This window comes from Uloborus diversus, chromosome 10 (genome assembly GCF_026930045.1).
Source record: "Uloborus diversus isolate 005 chromosome 10, Udiv.v.3.1, whole genome shotgun sequence".
In the NCBI taxonomy this organism is placed as follows: Eukaryota; Metazoa; Arthropoda; class Arachnida; order Araneae; family Uloboridae; genus Uloborus; species Uloborus diversus.
In genome coordinates, this window is record NC_072740.1 from 19723085 (window position 1) to 19740915 (window position 17831).

The following is a 17831-nucleotide window of genomic DNA, read 5'->3' on the forward strand; positions in this document are numbered from 1 at the left end:
ATTATAGATATTTCATATTATAGATATTTCATATAGATATTTTTTATATAGATATTTCATATGTAGTTATATATTTTTTTATTATATTTTTTTTATAAGATTTTCATATGTGATACTTCATATGTTGGCGCCCCGGGCGCCAACATATGAAGTGGCGTCATAAACTATGCTTTTACTACAGTTCAAATTCTTTTCAGCATTATTCTTTTTTTATAAATAGTTTTTAAGACCTAACACATTAGATTTTGGATTACATGTTTAATTATGTAATAATTGATTAAAAAATAAATTTAAAAAAAAAAAAAAAAACGCCCACCATTCTGCGTGTGGAAACGGGGCGTCAAAAAATATTCGCCCCGGGCGCCGTCCTCTCGTGGGACGGACCTGCGTAACATTTCGGGTAGTCAAATGTATTTATTTGAAAATTACCGTTGAGAAAATTGTGGTTAGGCAGCCTTACCTTCATTATAGTCCTGAGCGTTAGTGAGCACCAACAAAGCCAAGAGCGGCCACAGAGAACCCCGCAGGGTCCTCATCCTCTCAAATCCTTGTCTCACGCTCGCCTCATAAAACAGTGCCTCAGAAGTTGCCTATCTCTAAGCGAGAGATGCGATGCTGTCTGAAGAAACGACAGTGATGCGGCGCATCCTAAGAAAAACGAAGAACCTCATCTTATGTACGGGTAAGGCCTCGACGCCCACGCATATTTTGGTGCTGGATGGTGTAATGTGATCCAGGCTGTCGTGACCCCCAGTCGGGCACTGGCCTGCTCGACACTATCGCTTCAAGATGGGATAGCTGTCATCACACCACAGTCCTCGAAATCTGCCTCCGCGGTTGACGCGTCACACTAGATGGGGAATGACTTTCTGGATTTAGTTTTAACGTAGGAAGAACAGAAACTAACTAACACACTTCACTCCTCGAGGGGCCACAATGCCTGTCATTGTTGTGACTTAGCCAGTTACGGCACCCTCGAGGCCTTTTATTACATCATTACAACATATAGTTACACAAAAACAGAAGGCATTTACAACGTATAGTTGGACAAAAACATAACACATAAGACGATTACAGTCAGTTAGTTATACAAAACTAACTAACACAACCATTCCATCTTAAGTCATGATAAATCACTGGTAAACATTCATATTTGAAATTTTTAACTGTTTTCGAACAAAGATGAATATTTGATAAGAAATTTGAGGAGCAAAATTGCGAAAGGTCTAACATATTGGGACAATCAGTGATGAATCATTGCTTAGTAGCCGTCCACGAACATTTTTGATTTTTTTTAAACACAATCTAAATATTTAACCTAGCAAAAACGCAAAAAGTTTAACGCACTATTCCTATCTATGACATTTTTTAAAAATTACACAAGTGTGATTTTGCGCAACATTTTAGTTTTTAAGAAAGGGTTAGAGAAGTTGAAAAAAACTATGACCTGTAGTAGCTCTACACGTCGCAACAAAGGTGTAACGATCAATAAATATTTGTCAAAATGGTTCGTTATTGCGACAGTGAGAGTTTTGCATTGCGACGCGTGTACTACAGCAGCTGGCCACAAATTGCAACAACAGCTTTGACCTTTTTAAAAAACTAAAATATCGCTTAAAATCGTCTTTGTGTAAGAAATTAGTGATCTGTTTTTGCATCCATCGGTTTCTGACTTAGTGTATTGCGTCATCATTGCGTTTTCGATCATATGTGGCAGTGAGAAGCAACAGGATGTAAGTGATTTTTTTTTTTTTTTTTATCACGAGAAACGCATTTGAGGTTCAGAACCTAGGTAGGGTTTATTCATTTTTTTTTCTAAATTTTGCTGTACAGCAGCACCTCTCAGGGCTACTAGTACTATCTTTTGCACCAACGCACAGGAGAGGTTCTCCCGCCATTTGTGCAGATTTTCTCCAAATTTTTAATTTCGCCACTTACATCTCTTTGCATCTCACTGCCTGATTTGTTCATGTTTGATTATTGATTCTTATCCATTGTGATGTACCACATTTGCCACGTCGTTGATTGTGGAGGGTGCCATTTTGGTATAAATGGCGTGCTTTACCACAGCGGCCCACGAACATTTTGCAAAATTTAGCCGTTTCGGAAATGCTTCCATCCATGCTTAAAAGATAATAATCATTAATTTTCGGACGTCGCACAAATCGCTCCGTCTCTGCATGACAGAAAGAATTGAAACTGTCATGCAGAGACTCAAACACACAACAGACACGCTTTGTAAACCACGAAGAGATGGCGGATGATCTTCAAATGGAAACATAATTTGTATCTGCAATAGGTTGTTTATTATTATTCTGTAATAGGCTAGTTCAGCAAGAACTACTCTTACTCCTCGGTGCTTCTGACTGATTCCACCAATTACAAATGATGTTTTTGCTTCAAGGTCATCTGCCATCTCTTCATGGTCTATCTCTGTATCCACCAAATTTGTTGATGACACGTGCGTTCTGCAAGTGATTGCTAACGTTGTCGTCGACAGAATATATGCGTAAATATAGAGGAAAAGATATAAAAATGGGCACAGGTGTAAATATGGGCACTCCTCCCGAGTGGCTAAGAGGGGTACTGAAGATTGTCGGTGAGGATTGTATATGATGCCATTTACTAATATAAGATAGCAAAGAGCAGTTGGAAACATTCTTTCAAGAAGTGTGGATGCAATTAGAGTTACTGTGCAAAAAATTAGTGTTTTTCTGGACTGCAAACTTTTAAGATATACGTATGCAAATTCATTTTCCTATCATGTTCTTATGGCAAGTTAAAAACAATTCCACAGTGACATCCAGAAAGTGGAGATCTTAATCTACTTTTTGAAGAACACAATTAGTCAGGCACGCTTTTATGTTACGCGTGAGCGTGGCTGTCTTTCTAAGTTGTAGACGATGTAAGTATGGGCCCTCCATTTAAAGAGTGCACAACTCTATGCCTCATTTTTTTTAAAAAAAAACAGAAAAATCTTTCAAGCGATGCAACTTGCATTTTTCGGGGTGGAAAGTTGCTTGAAGTCACTCGGGAAGAGGTGTGTGTGAAATGTGTACCCCACGTTCGGCACAATGAAATGTGTACCCCACGTTCGGCTTAATCTAAACCTGCCTAATGTGGGTACATTTAGATTGTGCGGCGCTGAAAGCTCCAGTTATGTTTGCGATTTCGGTAAATATTTTTTTTCCATGTAATAAATAAATTCTCTACCATTTTGTGCAGTTTCATCCTGTTTTTAAAATATTCTTGGTAATTTTTTTGAAGGGTGCCCACATTTACACTCCATTTTTTTCTGGTGCTGTTTTTTAAGCATTTTGTAAATCGCCGTTTTCGAAACGAAATCATTGATATTAATCATTGTTAGGCCTCCCCGCATAAAGGATACTTGCCGTACTTGTTAATAAAAGACGGAATCTAGAATTCTTCGAATTAAAAGTAGTAATTTAAAATCGCATACAAAAGAGGGTTCCCATGTTTACACCTTTTCCTCTCTCTCTCTCAATATATATATATATATATATATATATATATATATATATATATATATATATATATATATATATATATATATATACTTTCGATAGGCAAACGGCAGTATCTGCAGAAATAAGTTTTCGAGATATTTGAAGAAATGTGTGTTGGATTCAATACTAACAATAGGGGAATGTTGAAATTAGACGTCTTTTCGCACCTTTTTTTCAGTGGAAACGAAATAAGTAAGCTTGTACAATAAAACTAACGTACAATAGATGATAAAAGTTCAAAAACATGAAAAATGTGCAGTACCTGCCCACGGCAGTATATAATGCACCAAAAGAGACCGATATAAAGCTCAGGGCCTATTATCTCGCTCATTTATAATTCAATTGAGTTCAATATTTGTACATCCGTCAATGAATCATGAAAAACAAGCAAAAAATCACTCCATGTGAAAATTCAGTAACAATTTATGTTTGTCAGCAGTTTAACGAAAAATGGCGAGTTGTCCTGAATACGAACATGAGTCTCTAGTCTAGCAAACTCTAAATAAACTCCAAAAAATAAAATTAAACTAAATACAAATTGTGAAATTGCTAAACTTAAATACAAAAACATAGTACACTACATTTGACAAACTCAAAACTATCAAAAATTCCGTAGTTACAACAATCAAAAAGAGAAGGATCAACTGTAACTAATGTAAACTGTAACTAATTTCTGAAATTTAGTTTATTCTCAACTATTTACGATGAAGGATAATCAAAAAACATTTTTGTTTTCCTCCATTTGTTACTCGTTCCCTAAACGCATGGGTGTTATAAATTTTGATGGAAAATGACAGCTAAAACATACTTTTCATGCGACAAAAATTGCAAAACAATTGAGGCAGTGAGAAGCAAAGGGATGTAAGTGGAAAATTAAAAAAATGGAGATAACCAGTACACATGGTAGATGAACCCCTCCTCTATGTTGGAGCAAGAGATGGTACTAGTAGCCCTCTTAGGTGCTGCTGTACAGCATAATTTACGGAAAAAAAAATCAATGAAAGTCTTCTTACAACGTTATCTTTATAGTCGTTTTACTCGAAACTTGAAAATGTCCACTTACATCCCTTTGCTTCTCATTGTCTCAATTGGTCTTATTTCTCGGGAAATCCTTAAAAATGTGAATTTTTGAAAGTGTTCCAATACTTTTGGCCCAATAGTATATATACATTATATATTTTAGGGGGAGGGTTGCCCAAAACGGGGACACTAAATGAAATATAAGAAAGATAAGAAAAATTCAATCCGTTTTCTTTTTAGAATCCTTCTTAGACTATCAAGAAATAAAGTTGTCTGCTAAATAATAATAATAATAACAATTATATTGAGTCAGAAAAATATTTTTTCTGAACATGAGCAAATCCACGTTTCTGACAATCGGTGGTTAAAATGGAGGTAACTCAATAAAACAACGAGCTTTCGTTTTATTCAAAAATTTATCAATAACTCTTCACAGATAAAATTAGAGGAATTTAAAATTTCGAAGTGTGTGTGTGTGTGGAATGCAATGTGCTCACGAATGTTTAAAGCTTTCTTTTAGGAAATAAGCAGGCATTAGTTTTCTGTTCGAAGAAAGCTGAGAAAAAAAGTCATATAAAGTTTATATCACCCGTTTCTGCTCTTGAATAGGCTTTGCATGCCCTACCTCGAGGGGAGGTGAGATCTGTAACACTAAGTACATCCATCTTGGTCGAATGCAGGGACAACCCTGTTTTGAACAGCTGTTGATCTTCCCATTAGAGCGGCCATCAAGATATTTTATCAAAAATAGTGCTTCTTTTGACAGGAAAATATGTCTTGAATTGTATCAAAATTTAGCTTAAGCCCAAGATAGTCAATGTTGTACTTAACTAATTCGTACGTTTTGAGGTGACTTGATCAGGGTGTATAGAGTAAAAGGTAAAAATCGAAAAAAAAAATTAATTTGAATTTTGTAATCTTGAATTTAAATTATGTTTTTCGCAATCACGTGTGTATGTAGGCAAGTGTGTTTGTGTGTCGGGGGTATGTGTGTTTGTGTGTAGGAGGTATGTGTATGTGTGTAGGCATGTGTGTTTGTGTCTGTGTGCAGGCATGAATGTGTGGGTAGTTGTGTGTATGTGTGTGTGTATGTGATCGTGTGTGTGTATGTGTTTGTGTGTGTGTGTGTATGTGTGTGTGTGTGTGTGTGTGTAGGTGTGGGTATGTATGCGCGTGTGTGTAGGATATAGATGCAACCTGGAGACGGTTTTCGCTGTAGGAGCAGCATCGTGAAGAACCGGTCGACGGTGATGCTGCAGATGATGGCGGGGGGAAAATAAAATCATAGGACATCAAAACAGTCAAATGAAAGCAATAAGCAATCGTGATTGCTCAAAAAGAAAAACTTTTGAAGTTTTCTTTCAGAAGTATAATTCGTTAACTACATCAACAACTCTATTAGTTTTGGTGTATAGACTCTAAGTGAGGGATGATAGATATGAATTTTACCCTTAGCACAGGATGCAGCACGGGATCAGTACTAATCAATAAGAAATTAGATATCTCTATTTAAGCCGACGTCCCTATTTTAGACAACTTCCCTGTTTGTGCACATATATATGGCGTGCTCAATGATGCATATGATTCAAGTGCCGATCATTTCAAGAGCTCCTTGTATTCAGTTAATAGCTGAACTCTTAAATTCGTTACCTTCTCATAAATACAAGCAAGCTAATAAAAAGAAAGTGAAAGTTTTCTTTTAGGTTTCTAGTAATTCCAGTAAAGACAGGCTATATGTAACATTTTAAAGAAGCATATATATGTCACACTGCAGGAAAGGGAAAAAGAGATCAAAAGGAAGAAAATAGTATAATAATGCATAGTTTAAGCAATAAACTGTGACACATAATTTAGACACATTTGGCTTTTCATATTATCTCCCACGTTTAACACTTCTGTACCATTTTACGTTAAAGAGACTGGAAAATTACTTAATTATACTGTTGAATTTCTTTACTCAGCACAGTTCTAGTACTGCCTTATTTTCTTTCAGTTTTCTGCTTAGAAAGGTGTTTCAGTAGAACAAAATGCTGCAAGTTTAATTAAATTAAGCTATGAGAAAGCACTTAATTCTTTTAAAGAGCATGATAAATAAACCGGTGTGTAATTGTCTTGAAATGAATATAACTTTATTTTAGCTAATTTCTTTCCTGAAAGATACGAAACTCTAAACTTTGACTCTTGTAAACGGAAAAATAATTTTACAGATAATAGCTTTTTTTGCTGTTGGAGAAACATAAAACTTTTGATATAATTGTTCGTCAAAAACGCAAATAAAAGGGAAAAAAGGACAAACAACTAGCTTACATTTTTCATCAAATTCAATAAAATTTTGTGTGTATTTTTTTTTTTTTACTTTTTTTGTGAAATATAATATGATTGAAACCTGAATATAGAGAACGTATTTGCCAGGGGTGCCCACCTAGATGGGGGGGGGGGCATGGCGCAGACTGAGTCATTGAAATTTTTAGGGGGTGGTTTTTGAGGGGTATATTCCACATTTTGGGGGGCTCTAATTTTTTGGGGGGTTAGGGGGGGTCTTCGTGACATTTAGGGGAGGGGGTTGCGCCCTTGCTCTTAGGGTGGTGGGCACTCCTGTATTAGATAATTATTCAAAAATCCCTAAAGCATCTTTGGCAGATATTTTGTAGAACAAAGATGTCATTCAAAGTGTTGCTTTCTTTCTGCCTTTGTTGCTATTTATTTAGTTATATGTATTAGATCTAAAATAAAAAGCTATTTGACCAAGAATAAAGTAAAACACCATTTTTGGGTCTTTTTCACGTATGCGGGATTTTTGTTGTGTTCATTGTACTGAACCATAAGTGAAAGATTATCGTAGTTTTTATCCTTAAAACCAAGTTTGAACTGGCGTCTCATTTGGAGTTGTAGACTCAAGTTAGATTATATTTTCAAATTGAATACCGGCAGTATAATATTTTAATTCGTAATCGTACGATTACATTTTACTTCTTTTCTTGTCATTTTTTGACTTTTAATGTTTTTCTTAATTATAAATAAACCAGCAGTACAGGCATCCAACGCGTCAAGTTTGAAAAAAAAAGTAGCTTTATGAGTTCTTTAAAAGTATTTTTTAGAAATCTTTTCTGGATTTGCAAATGTCTTAGCTTTCATAAGTTTTTTTGCTACGGTTTTTATTCTGCATGTTTCGCGTAGCTATGTTTCAGCATCATTTGCACATTAAGTAATTAACCATAAATGTTCTCCAGTTAGCACCATACATTGATCCAACTGAGCAATAAGGGCAAAATATAATGTAAAGTAATAATAATGATTCTTGTAATAATAATGATTTTCTAAAATGATTTTCATTTCGATGAATACATTTCCCAATAATTTTGTGGACCACAAATACTAACCTTGTGCATTACGGCTAAATAATTGCACCAGTTCTGATCAAGATGAATTAATGTCTCAAAATTGCGTATCATGATGAAAAAAAAAATGAATCTAAAGTCTTACATCCAGAAATAAATGCATTTAAAAAAAGATACGTGGTTTAATGCGCTCTCCTAGCTTTGCTCTGTGGGACTTTGCCCGGACAATAAATTTCAATTTTGCTATTCAACTTCAACTCATTTACTCCTATCTGCGTAGTAAAACAATTACCTTTTTTTCATAATAGAAAATTAACTATTATGTCAAATCTGATCAACTGTGGCTATCATTCGTTGACGTGGCTTTTGTGAAATAATTTTGCTGATGCTAATATCAGGGGATCATGCTTAAATTTTTGGGATAGCTGTTATTCTCAATTTGCTGAATGAAATTCCAAATTTTGCCAAATGATGATAATTTTCCCGAATGGAACTCCAAATTTCACCGAATAATGATAATTTGCCGAATCGTCGGAGAATTTTCCAAATAAGGACATTTTTGAGAGGTCACGTTGGCCTCCCGTGATCTAAAATCGGGGCTCAACTGGCTATCATAAGCTTTTAACAAATATTTTTGCTGATTATTTTCGTATACTAAGAAGGCGCTAACGATTTTAAAATGTTCAAAGATGTTAATACATTTGTTCGGAACTGTTTTTTTTTTTGATTGACCTTGAGGGGGGTGAGGGTTCTTGCAGAGACCCGCTATAAGTTGAGTATAGAACACACCTAACAGTCGGGGCACCGTAGGTTTCTTCCCTGGGAAAAATTTAAGAAATAGATGTAAAATTTTGTATTTATCCCCCACCCCACCTCTCCCCTATAAGGCCCCGACTTAGTTTCTGAGAGGGGACTAAGTTCCAAAATGCGAAGCTTAGATGATCTTCTGTTAGTCGGACCTCGATACGAGGTCACCCCTCGGGACTTCACGAAACTGATCTTATAAACGGGGTCTGATCTTATAACCGACTCATATATCTTAATTGATAACTAGTGATACCCGCACGGCTTTGCCCGTAATAGAAAAATCAAAAGGTCTTTTGGTTCGCCTGTATATTTACAAATAATGTATGGTGAATTTTCTCGCCAGTTGGCTTGTACCCATCTTACGGTTCCACGTTATGATAATTTTGTAATTTACTCGTCCATCTTATGATATTTTTTTTTTCTTAAAATTGGAATAGGAAAAGAACCACATCGAATTTTCGAAAAATCGCTTCGAGGTGCACACCCCCATGCTACATACTAACTTTGTGCCAAATTTCATGAAAATCGGCCGAACGGTTTAGGCGCTATGCGCGTCACAGACATCCTAGAGATATCCAGACATCCTCCGGACAGAGAGACTTTCAGCTTTATTATTAGTAAAGAATAATCATGTTTATACATTAATTCTTTGCAAAATTTAATTCGTTCAAAAATATCAGTTTCTTAGGTTCTAATAGTTTAATCTATTTGAACAATAAAAATTTTTGGAATCAATAAGAAATTTTGAAATGATTTTTAAAACTTTCATTTAGAATAAAGTTGCCTAAGAACTGATGTGCAACTTACATTACCTAAAATTATCATTAATACAGAACTGATGCGTTTTTCTTTAATTTAAGCACAATGGTTGCTAAGTATTTTCTTAAAATTTTCTTCGGCTTCTTATGAGAGGTAAAAAAGCGCGATATGTACACGCTGATCGCCCGCCTGCGTTACTGTTTCATATTTTAGTATCACTGTCGTAATACCGACTTTTTAATTTCTACTGTATTCTGTGCACTACATGCTACTTTTATAGGAAAAAGCACTTTTCACTTTTAAGGATCGTATATCGCGGAAAATTCTTGGAAGTGAATCTGTAAAACATTGAAATCACTCAAAGAAATTAGATAAAAGTGACCTCATAAGCGATTAATGTATTATGACCTGACCATATATCCGACAATACATAACATAGAATTCCTATTCAGTGAGCCAGGAGTTTAGAAAAGGGACCTTATATGCGGGGTAACTTTATAAGCGGGCAACTTTATATCGAGGTCTGACTATTAAGGACAGGAGGTCAAAGACTCTCCGGAGGAATTTTCCGAAAATGAAGGTGTAAATACGCAATTGCATGTCACGTTTGGTTACATTAGGGGATGTGGTTCCTTACTCCCCTTAGAAATTTTTTCGACATTAAATTCCCAAATACGCAATTAGGCCATCTTTGACAAATTCAAGAGAAGGAATGGAGTTCAGGGCTTCCATAGGAAGTTTTACAACTTGGAAGTTTAAAAAAAAAAACCCTCCACTTTAGAAGATCTTTGATGTTAGGAAGAGTGAGGCCCGCAGGCTCTCCCGGAGCTTTCCTGAAAACCGGAATTAAAAAAGGAAAGAAAGAGGGAGCTTTAAGAGAAATTGTTCTAAAACAACAAGGGGCGTCCATCGCTCCAAAAGCAATGATACCCCCTCAACTGATGCGGAGCACCCGCACCTTATGGATACCCCCCCCCCTCCACACACATGCACACAAAAGAGAGCCCAAAACCTTTTTAAATTGCTCCCCTAAAAGCTTCAGTGGCGCAGTCTGATCCATGAAAGTTTATGATACGATAAATTTCAAAATTGTAAAAAATGAAAAAAAAAAAAAAAAAAACACAGCTAGGAGTTCTTAAAAGTTTTTTAAGTACTAGTCTTAATTATTATGGCATTATTGTAAGGATCAAAAGCGGTATATGAACGAAGTATGCCTTGCTTCATTTTTGAGGAAAACAAAAAAACGTCATAAATCTCTTACTTGTTTTGTGGGAGAAAAAAAAATATGTCTGAATATTCTACACTGTAATATTAGCAGACCCGGATCTGCGTACCCGCAGTGCGAGGGACCCCACGTCTTTACATGGCCCAACGGTTCAAGATATTGAAAAAAATTAAGACTTATTAACTTGCAAACATAGGCGCCCATATGCAAAATTTTAAGGGGAGGAGGCTCAGATATTTTCCCCATAGACACCGATTTCATTGCAGATTTGAGTTATCAAAGTTTGACATTTTTGATAAATTTTTCATCAATGACTGGAGAAGAAATGTTTTTACCTTTTTGCAAAGAAAAAAGTACTAAAAGCAAAGAAGTTCTATATTTGTTGTCTTCATGAATTTTTCTTTCTCATTTTTTAAAACGCATTGCTCTTTTGATTCATCACCAGGGTGTAGGTCACAGGAAGTCACTGTGACCTCCCAAAAAATTCTTTATTCGGCAAAATTTTGCAGATAATGCAATCTTGGGCAAGTTTTTTACTTTAAATTCACACGGGGAGCAGGTTAGATGTGAGCGGCTTTGTTCAAAAAAAGTTCGTTTCCGGAAGTGAAGTAATAGTTTGACTATCATACGTGAAGGGGGGGGGGTACCCAAACAAATGGCGAAAAAGATATCGTTGTACACAGGCTCGACGAGAGGCCATGTCAGCCTAGTCGGAAACTAGGGCCCCGGGTTTGGGGGGGGGGGGGCGGCGACACTGACGCAAGGAAAAAAAAGAAAGAAAAGAAGGAAAGAAAGAAAAAAAAGAAAGGATGAAAGAAAAAAAGGGGGGGGGACTCCGAATAAGAGAAAAAGTAAAGGTTAAATAAAATTTACATTTTTTGTATTTACTATTGTGGCATTTAAAATAGAGTTAATTGTTTTCTAGTAAGCAGTTTTGATTTTCCCCCCTTTTTTCCTTATTTCCTCTTTTTCTTTTTCTTTTCGTCTTTTTTTCTTTTTTGGGGGGCGGTAGGGCGGCCCGATGACATAACTGACTAGGGACCATCCTTGGCTCTCTGCGGCCCTGGTTGTACACATAAAAAAAAGTTATAGCTCTAATTCAAACTAACACAAATGAAAAAAAATAAAATAAATTAAAGTGGCACTGATAACGATGAATGTGAAGATTTACAAGCTAAAACACCCTTTAACGTAGTCTATGGCTTTTGATATGCAGAAACGCTTCAAAATACTTTTGGAGCCAAAATGCAAATGGCGATGTTTTTCGAACCATGAGTAATTTCTAAAAAACAATAACGCAAGAAAGAGACAATACGAAAAAAAAAAAAAAAAACAACTTCTTTGGTGTTGCACAGAAGTAAAAATGTAACAAAAAATTGCTTTAATTTTTACGATTTCATTTTCACGAATCCGTCTTTGACGACCCCACTGTTATAACGAGCAAATATATAATAAGCGAGTTATAAGCGAGTTCTAATTTCGAACGTTAAAAAACTACGCCTTTTTCGGGTACTTGAAAGTTATGAAATGATGACTGGCAAAAAAAAAAAAAAAAAAAAATTAATTTTTTAACAAAGAATCCAAAGAGATTCAAAAGAAGATGCAGCTTTAACTTATGATAGAATTAACGAATGTGTTATGTCGTACATTAATCATAATGTTTTTAATTTATTAAGGTGTCAATGACTTAAATCAATTGATTTATATCAATACCTTGAATCGATTTAAAAAAAAAACAATTCAAAGCAATTTATATCTTAAATCCTAGAAATCTTTATTTTCTATTTTGTCCCATGAGTTAATCCTCACTTAAATGAATATTCTGTACCATTATTTTAAAAAATTGTATTTGAGTTAAGTAGTCAGTGAAGAGAAGATAATGAACAAGACTGGAAATTTTTTCTGGTCGCCAATGATTATACGAAGCACATTTATGAGTCGTCATTCCTTTTTTTCCTTCCCTTGTAACCCGATTTTTGTAAACCAAAAAAAGTAGTTTATCAAAAAATTTGCTTTTTAATGCTACTAAAACATAAAAATCCGCAGTTAAAAAAAGTTAATATAAAACATTACTGGCATTAACGTGAATTGTATAATTCTGTGTTAATTGTAAGAAAAGGGTTTTATTTTATTTTGATGAGAAAACGCGTTTTCTAACAACTTAAAATTCTTATTCTCTTTCATTCATATCTTCACTCCTCCATATCTTACTAACAAAGAGGAAAACTCATTAAATAACAAAAATCCAATGGAAAAAAAAAACATTTTGCAACTGTTATGATTTGGATGTCTGGTTCGGATAATGTTAGACCATCACAACCACAAAGCACTAGTTGCACAAATGATGAAGTCCTTCAATTGAAATGTTTTATTTTTCAGTAAAAATCTGGTTTTCATTTGCTGCAAGAAAGTGATGCCGACATCTTTAGTCTGGACTCAGAGATAAACACAAAGGCTAATTTACGAATGTGGTGCCTATAGGCTCGTTTAACTCTCTGCACTCCGTAAGTATAAAAAGGAAATTTAAAAAAAAAAAGAAGAAGCGGGAGAGGGAGTATAGGGACAGTTGCGAAATTCAAACGTTTTCAGCAGCCAAATAAAAGACTGGAAAATGCTGGAATTACCTTTTCATGTGTGATTATTTCTTCTTCACGCTTAAAGAGAGATTTCATTTCGAACCTAATTATGGGTTTATGCTCGGTTCTAGTTTTGACCAGAGTCACATTAAAATCCTAACACTGCGCTGTTTATATAAATATTTGGCTAATTTAGACCGGTTGCTTTTTTCCTCCGACCCGACTAGCATTAAAAGGAGTGCCCACAAGGCAAAGAAACAGACATGGAAGACAAGGATTGTTTTTTCAAGAAAGCTTCTTCCAGGAACTTTTTGACTTTCATTTCTGCACTGTAATTCCAATAGTATTATTGTTATTTAGCAAGATAACATATAAAAGCCTATTTTTACCTGGGACTACATGAAAGAGCGTGCTTTTTGAATCTTCCCGTAAACTTAGCATGTTGAGAAGTTGCATTGGTACTCTGTACAAAGGCAGCTTACTAGCTTCTCTATAATTGATTCTCATCTCTTGACTTCTCATTTTTTATTCCTCAGTCTTCTTGATTTTTTCTATCGTTGTATGTGTGTGCTTTTTGCCGTAATATTCGCATACGCTCTGCTGTTTTTTTATTTTCTTGTCATTTTCTTTTTGTTTACCTGCCATTCTTGCTCTGCTTAAAGTTTCTCTCTCTCTCTTTTTTTTTCTTTTGGACGGCCGATTTTTCCATAAAATGCAACCCAAGAAAATTCCACAAATATCTGTTGAAATTCGAGTTAGTTATTGCAAAAATTACAAAGTATTATATAGTAACATTGAAAAAACAACTGTTTCAATTATACATTTCATTCATTTTTTTCATTGAACTAAACGTTCGAAAGATGCAGTGTTTGTTTCAAGAGATTACGTTCCTCACAACCAATATGTTAACATTCGTCACGCTGATAGCTAATTGTGTAAATAATTTAATAAAAATTCAAAATTTTAAATGCATTCTAGGAAGCTCTTGGAAAGAGAATAAAGCAAAAATTTTTGTCCTACAAAAAGTGTTGAAGGGAAAATATGACGTTTTGTGACTAACGAAACAGACCGATTAACACAGAATTCAAATTAGGCTCAACGAGAAAAAAAATTAAAATTCAATGAAATAAATGAAAGAAACCGAAATCTCAAAATGTAAGCAATGACTGAAAAAAAAAAAAACATCGAATGTATGCTTAAAAAATTACAGGTCGCGTTTCTTGAATGCTTTATAGTTAAAATTTACATTTTGCTGTTGAAGATCTTCAAGGAGTAGTTATTCTACGCACGGCATCCATCTTGAAAAACTTTTTACGAGATTAGAAAATTAAGAATGTTATCTCTAAAATTATGAATAATGCATTAATAATGATTGAATTTGAAATTTTGGTCTGCAGGTTGACATTTTCGTGGAATGACCCAACTTTGCAAGAACTAGATTGGAAGATATCGAAGTTTAAAAAACGGATTTAAAAATAGAACAAAAGTACTTGAGGCATATTTTTAATGTAATACAGAAAGGAAAATATGACCCTGAACTCGCTGTCAAAAATCCAAGACGCTTCAGTTATCAGCGTAGACCAACGTGTGCTAATGGTGTTACAGAGCTGTATATTTTTCAATATGAACTGCTAATGATATCAAGGTACTCTTAAGTTATATCTTGAAAAATTATGCTTCAGTATGGTTTGAGAAAACAAATATTAACAAAAGAAAAAAAAAATTCCGTGAAACGTGGACCTGTACACATATTGAAAGTTACCCAATCTACCATTCGTTTATCTGAAAATCTCCTAAACCTCATGGATCTAATGATTCAAAGAAATGCATACTTTGCCAATTATGACAACTTGTTACTGGCAATTACAGTGGAAGACAGTCAAGGTATAAAAGAGTTGGATTACAGAAGGGCACACAAGAGAAAACATTATCCATCAGAAAACATTTTAATGAGCGATAGAGTGAAGCACGGTATAACGAGAGGTGAACGTATAACGCATAGTGAGAGAAAGGCCCATGTGGTCATGGTATTTTTTACTAAGAAAACGTGAAGCAAAAAATCTTTAATGTGGCAGTATCAGTACAACCTCTTTGTAAGATATTATAAGCAATAAGCCATTTTAAGTTTCTGTAGTGGAAAGTTCTTTGTTTTAGAAGGTGTTTTGCATATAATTTCCTCAGTCTTCTTCATTAGAAAACACATTTTGAACTTCTAAGCTAAATTTAATTTTTGCAAATCAATTTGTGAACATTACGGTAAATTTATGACAATGTTTAATTTTTTTATTGACTCAAAATTTCATTATTTTTTTCAAATTTGTCCAAAGAGATATGATGGGGCACTTTTGAACATTTCAAATATCCTCTCCATAACATCAATATGAGAAAAATAGACAGCGTCTATGTAGTATGATTATGCGGCATGTAAAATATCCTTCTAGTACTCGTTTGGCATTGGGAATCTCTTGGCAAAATTAAATTCCGGGTGCAGTTTCGCATGGAATAGAGCCTTGGTGGCTCCATCTACAGGGGAAACTTCTCGTGGCAATGGCATCCCACCTATAAAAGTGCTACTTGAGAGACTGGATGGATGCTATGCCGGGAGATCGTACTGGGTCTGTAAAAGGCAATTCCTCTACCGCAGCCCCATTTGAAAGGAGAAAAACAACAACATTTATATTGAGGCAAGGACGGTTACCGCATTTCAATTGGAACTGCGTCCACATTTGACTTACTGTCAGTAGGGAGTGGTCAAAAGTTCAATATTCAGGTCTGTCATACATAATGTGAGGCGATTTTTTGAAATGTTCGTCCTCAAAACGCAGCTTTAGGCTACCATTGGTTTCTTAAAGGGGGTAATAATTCCAACAACCCCTCTCTGGGTCTGCTCTTGAATGTAGGATAGTATAAAGTTTTTTAAATGGTAAAAAAAAATTACATTGTTATTTTTATATTACCAACTTTTCATGTATTGTTAATTAACTTATTATAGTGAATAGAGTTTATAATTTGGTGTTATATAAAAGAATTACAGGAAATATAAAGACACAAATTATTTTAAATTTAATCAAGCAATCAAGTGAAATCCATTAACTTCCTCCGTACGAAGCAAAAGCAATATATGATGCGACTAATATTTATATAATAAAATAATCTTTTCACTGTTGTAGTCATGTAGGTTATTTTCTTGCCTATCCAGTGATCAGAACATGCTATTAAGCTTTAAAATTTGATTTTTAGCAGAAGGATGCGTTGAAAAAATGAAAGTTGGTATATTGATTTGGAATACCTACCTCTAATTAAATATTTATTTTTATAAATATATTTTCTTAAAGTTGGAAGAACGTCTATTGTCTAAAAGAAAATTTTTATAACTTTTCAAACTCAACTCTATATTCTGTAACAACATGCATTATTGAAGCATCCGTATATATATATATATATATATATATATATATATATATATATATATATATATATATATATATATATATATATATATATATATATATATATATATATATATATATATATATATATATATATATATTATATTCAAATTTGAAAAAGAAAACGTCTTCTTTTCAATATTTTTTAGTCACAAGTTTACATGCCCGAGATTTGCTTTGACGTTTGAAAACCAACATTATTTTTTGAACAAAAGTTTTTAAACCGTAAAGTGTCTTTAAAATTCATAAGAACTGACTAAAAAATTGTACAAAGAATTAACAAAACGAAAATTGCTAACTACAAATGAAAAAAAAAAAGGCTGCGAATTGTACCCTATAAAATTTAAAAGGGCCAAAAATGCAAAATATGCGTTTATTATCAGTTTTCCTTTTAATAAATCTGATATTATTAGAAATAAATCTTGTTGTGCCAGATTTTTTTCACTATTGAAACCGTGAATATAATCCAATTGTGTTTCTCATTCTGAATGTCGGAAAATCTAATTAGCATAGCTGGAATTCACATCCACCCAGTACATTAATTAATACATATTTCAGCATTCCGGTCGAAAGGTATAAACATTCAAATATGATAATTGGTCCATTGAATTGAAACTGTTCCGCAGCAATAAATAACAAGTTTTTGTCCTTTCATCAGAATTAAATGTCTTCTCTATAGAAGTTATATCTTTTTCAAATTGCAAGTACAAGAATAATAACACTTGTACTTCTCCCAATTTCTATAAATTCATTTAGCATAGGTGCAATTCACGTCAATCTAATACCTTAATTAATGCATACTTCAGCATTCCGTTAGTTCAACTGCCTTAAATTTAATACCGCATGCGGGCGCAAATGTGAACTGCTCCACTTTCTACTCTCTGGGGAAGTGTTGACAAGAAGATCTATCGCGATGAAGGGAGAGGGGGATAGGGAATGGCAAGAGGGGCCCAAATGCCGGATCTTAGAAGGTCGCTGTCTTGTTGAAGACGGCGGTGTTGACCCCGGTCTAGCTGATAGACACCATGTGTTTCGCTAGCTCGACATTTATTTCAGCGGCCTTGCTGCGCTGCTCGCTTGGATGAGCAGTTGTAGTATGCAAAACGAGGAAGTGCTGTTTGACAAACGCT

The 17831-nt window shown here is 34.5% G+C and overlaps 1 protein-coding gene across 1 annotated transcript in view; it reads right to left on the reverse strand.

Moving 5' to 3' along the window:
* Positions 1 to 585, reverse strand: part of LOC129231807 (collagen alpha-1(I) chain-like) — a 139719-nt gene extending 139134 nt beyond the window's left edge. The window contains exon 1 of the mRNA XM_054866183.1: positions 461 to 585. Within this exon, the coding sequence (XP_054722158.1) occupies positions 461 to 536 (76 nt within the window). The 5' untranslated portion in view covers positions 537 to 585. The remainder of the gene's footprint in view (positions 1 to 460) is intronic.
* Between the last annotated feature and the right edge of the window lie 17246 nt (positions 586 to 17831).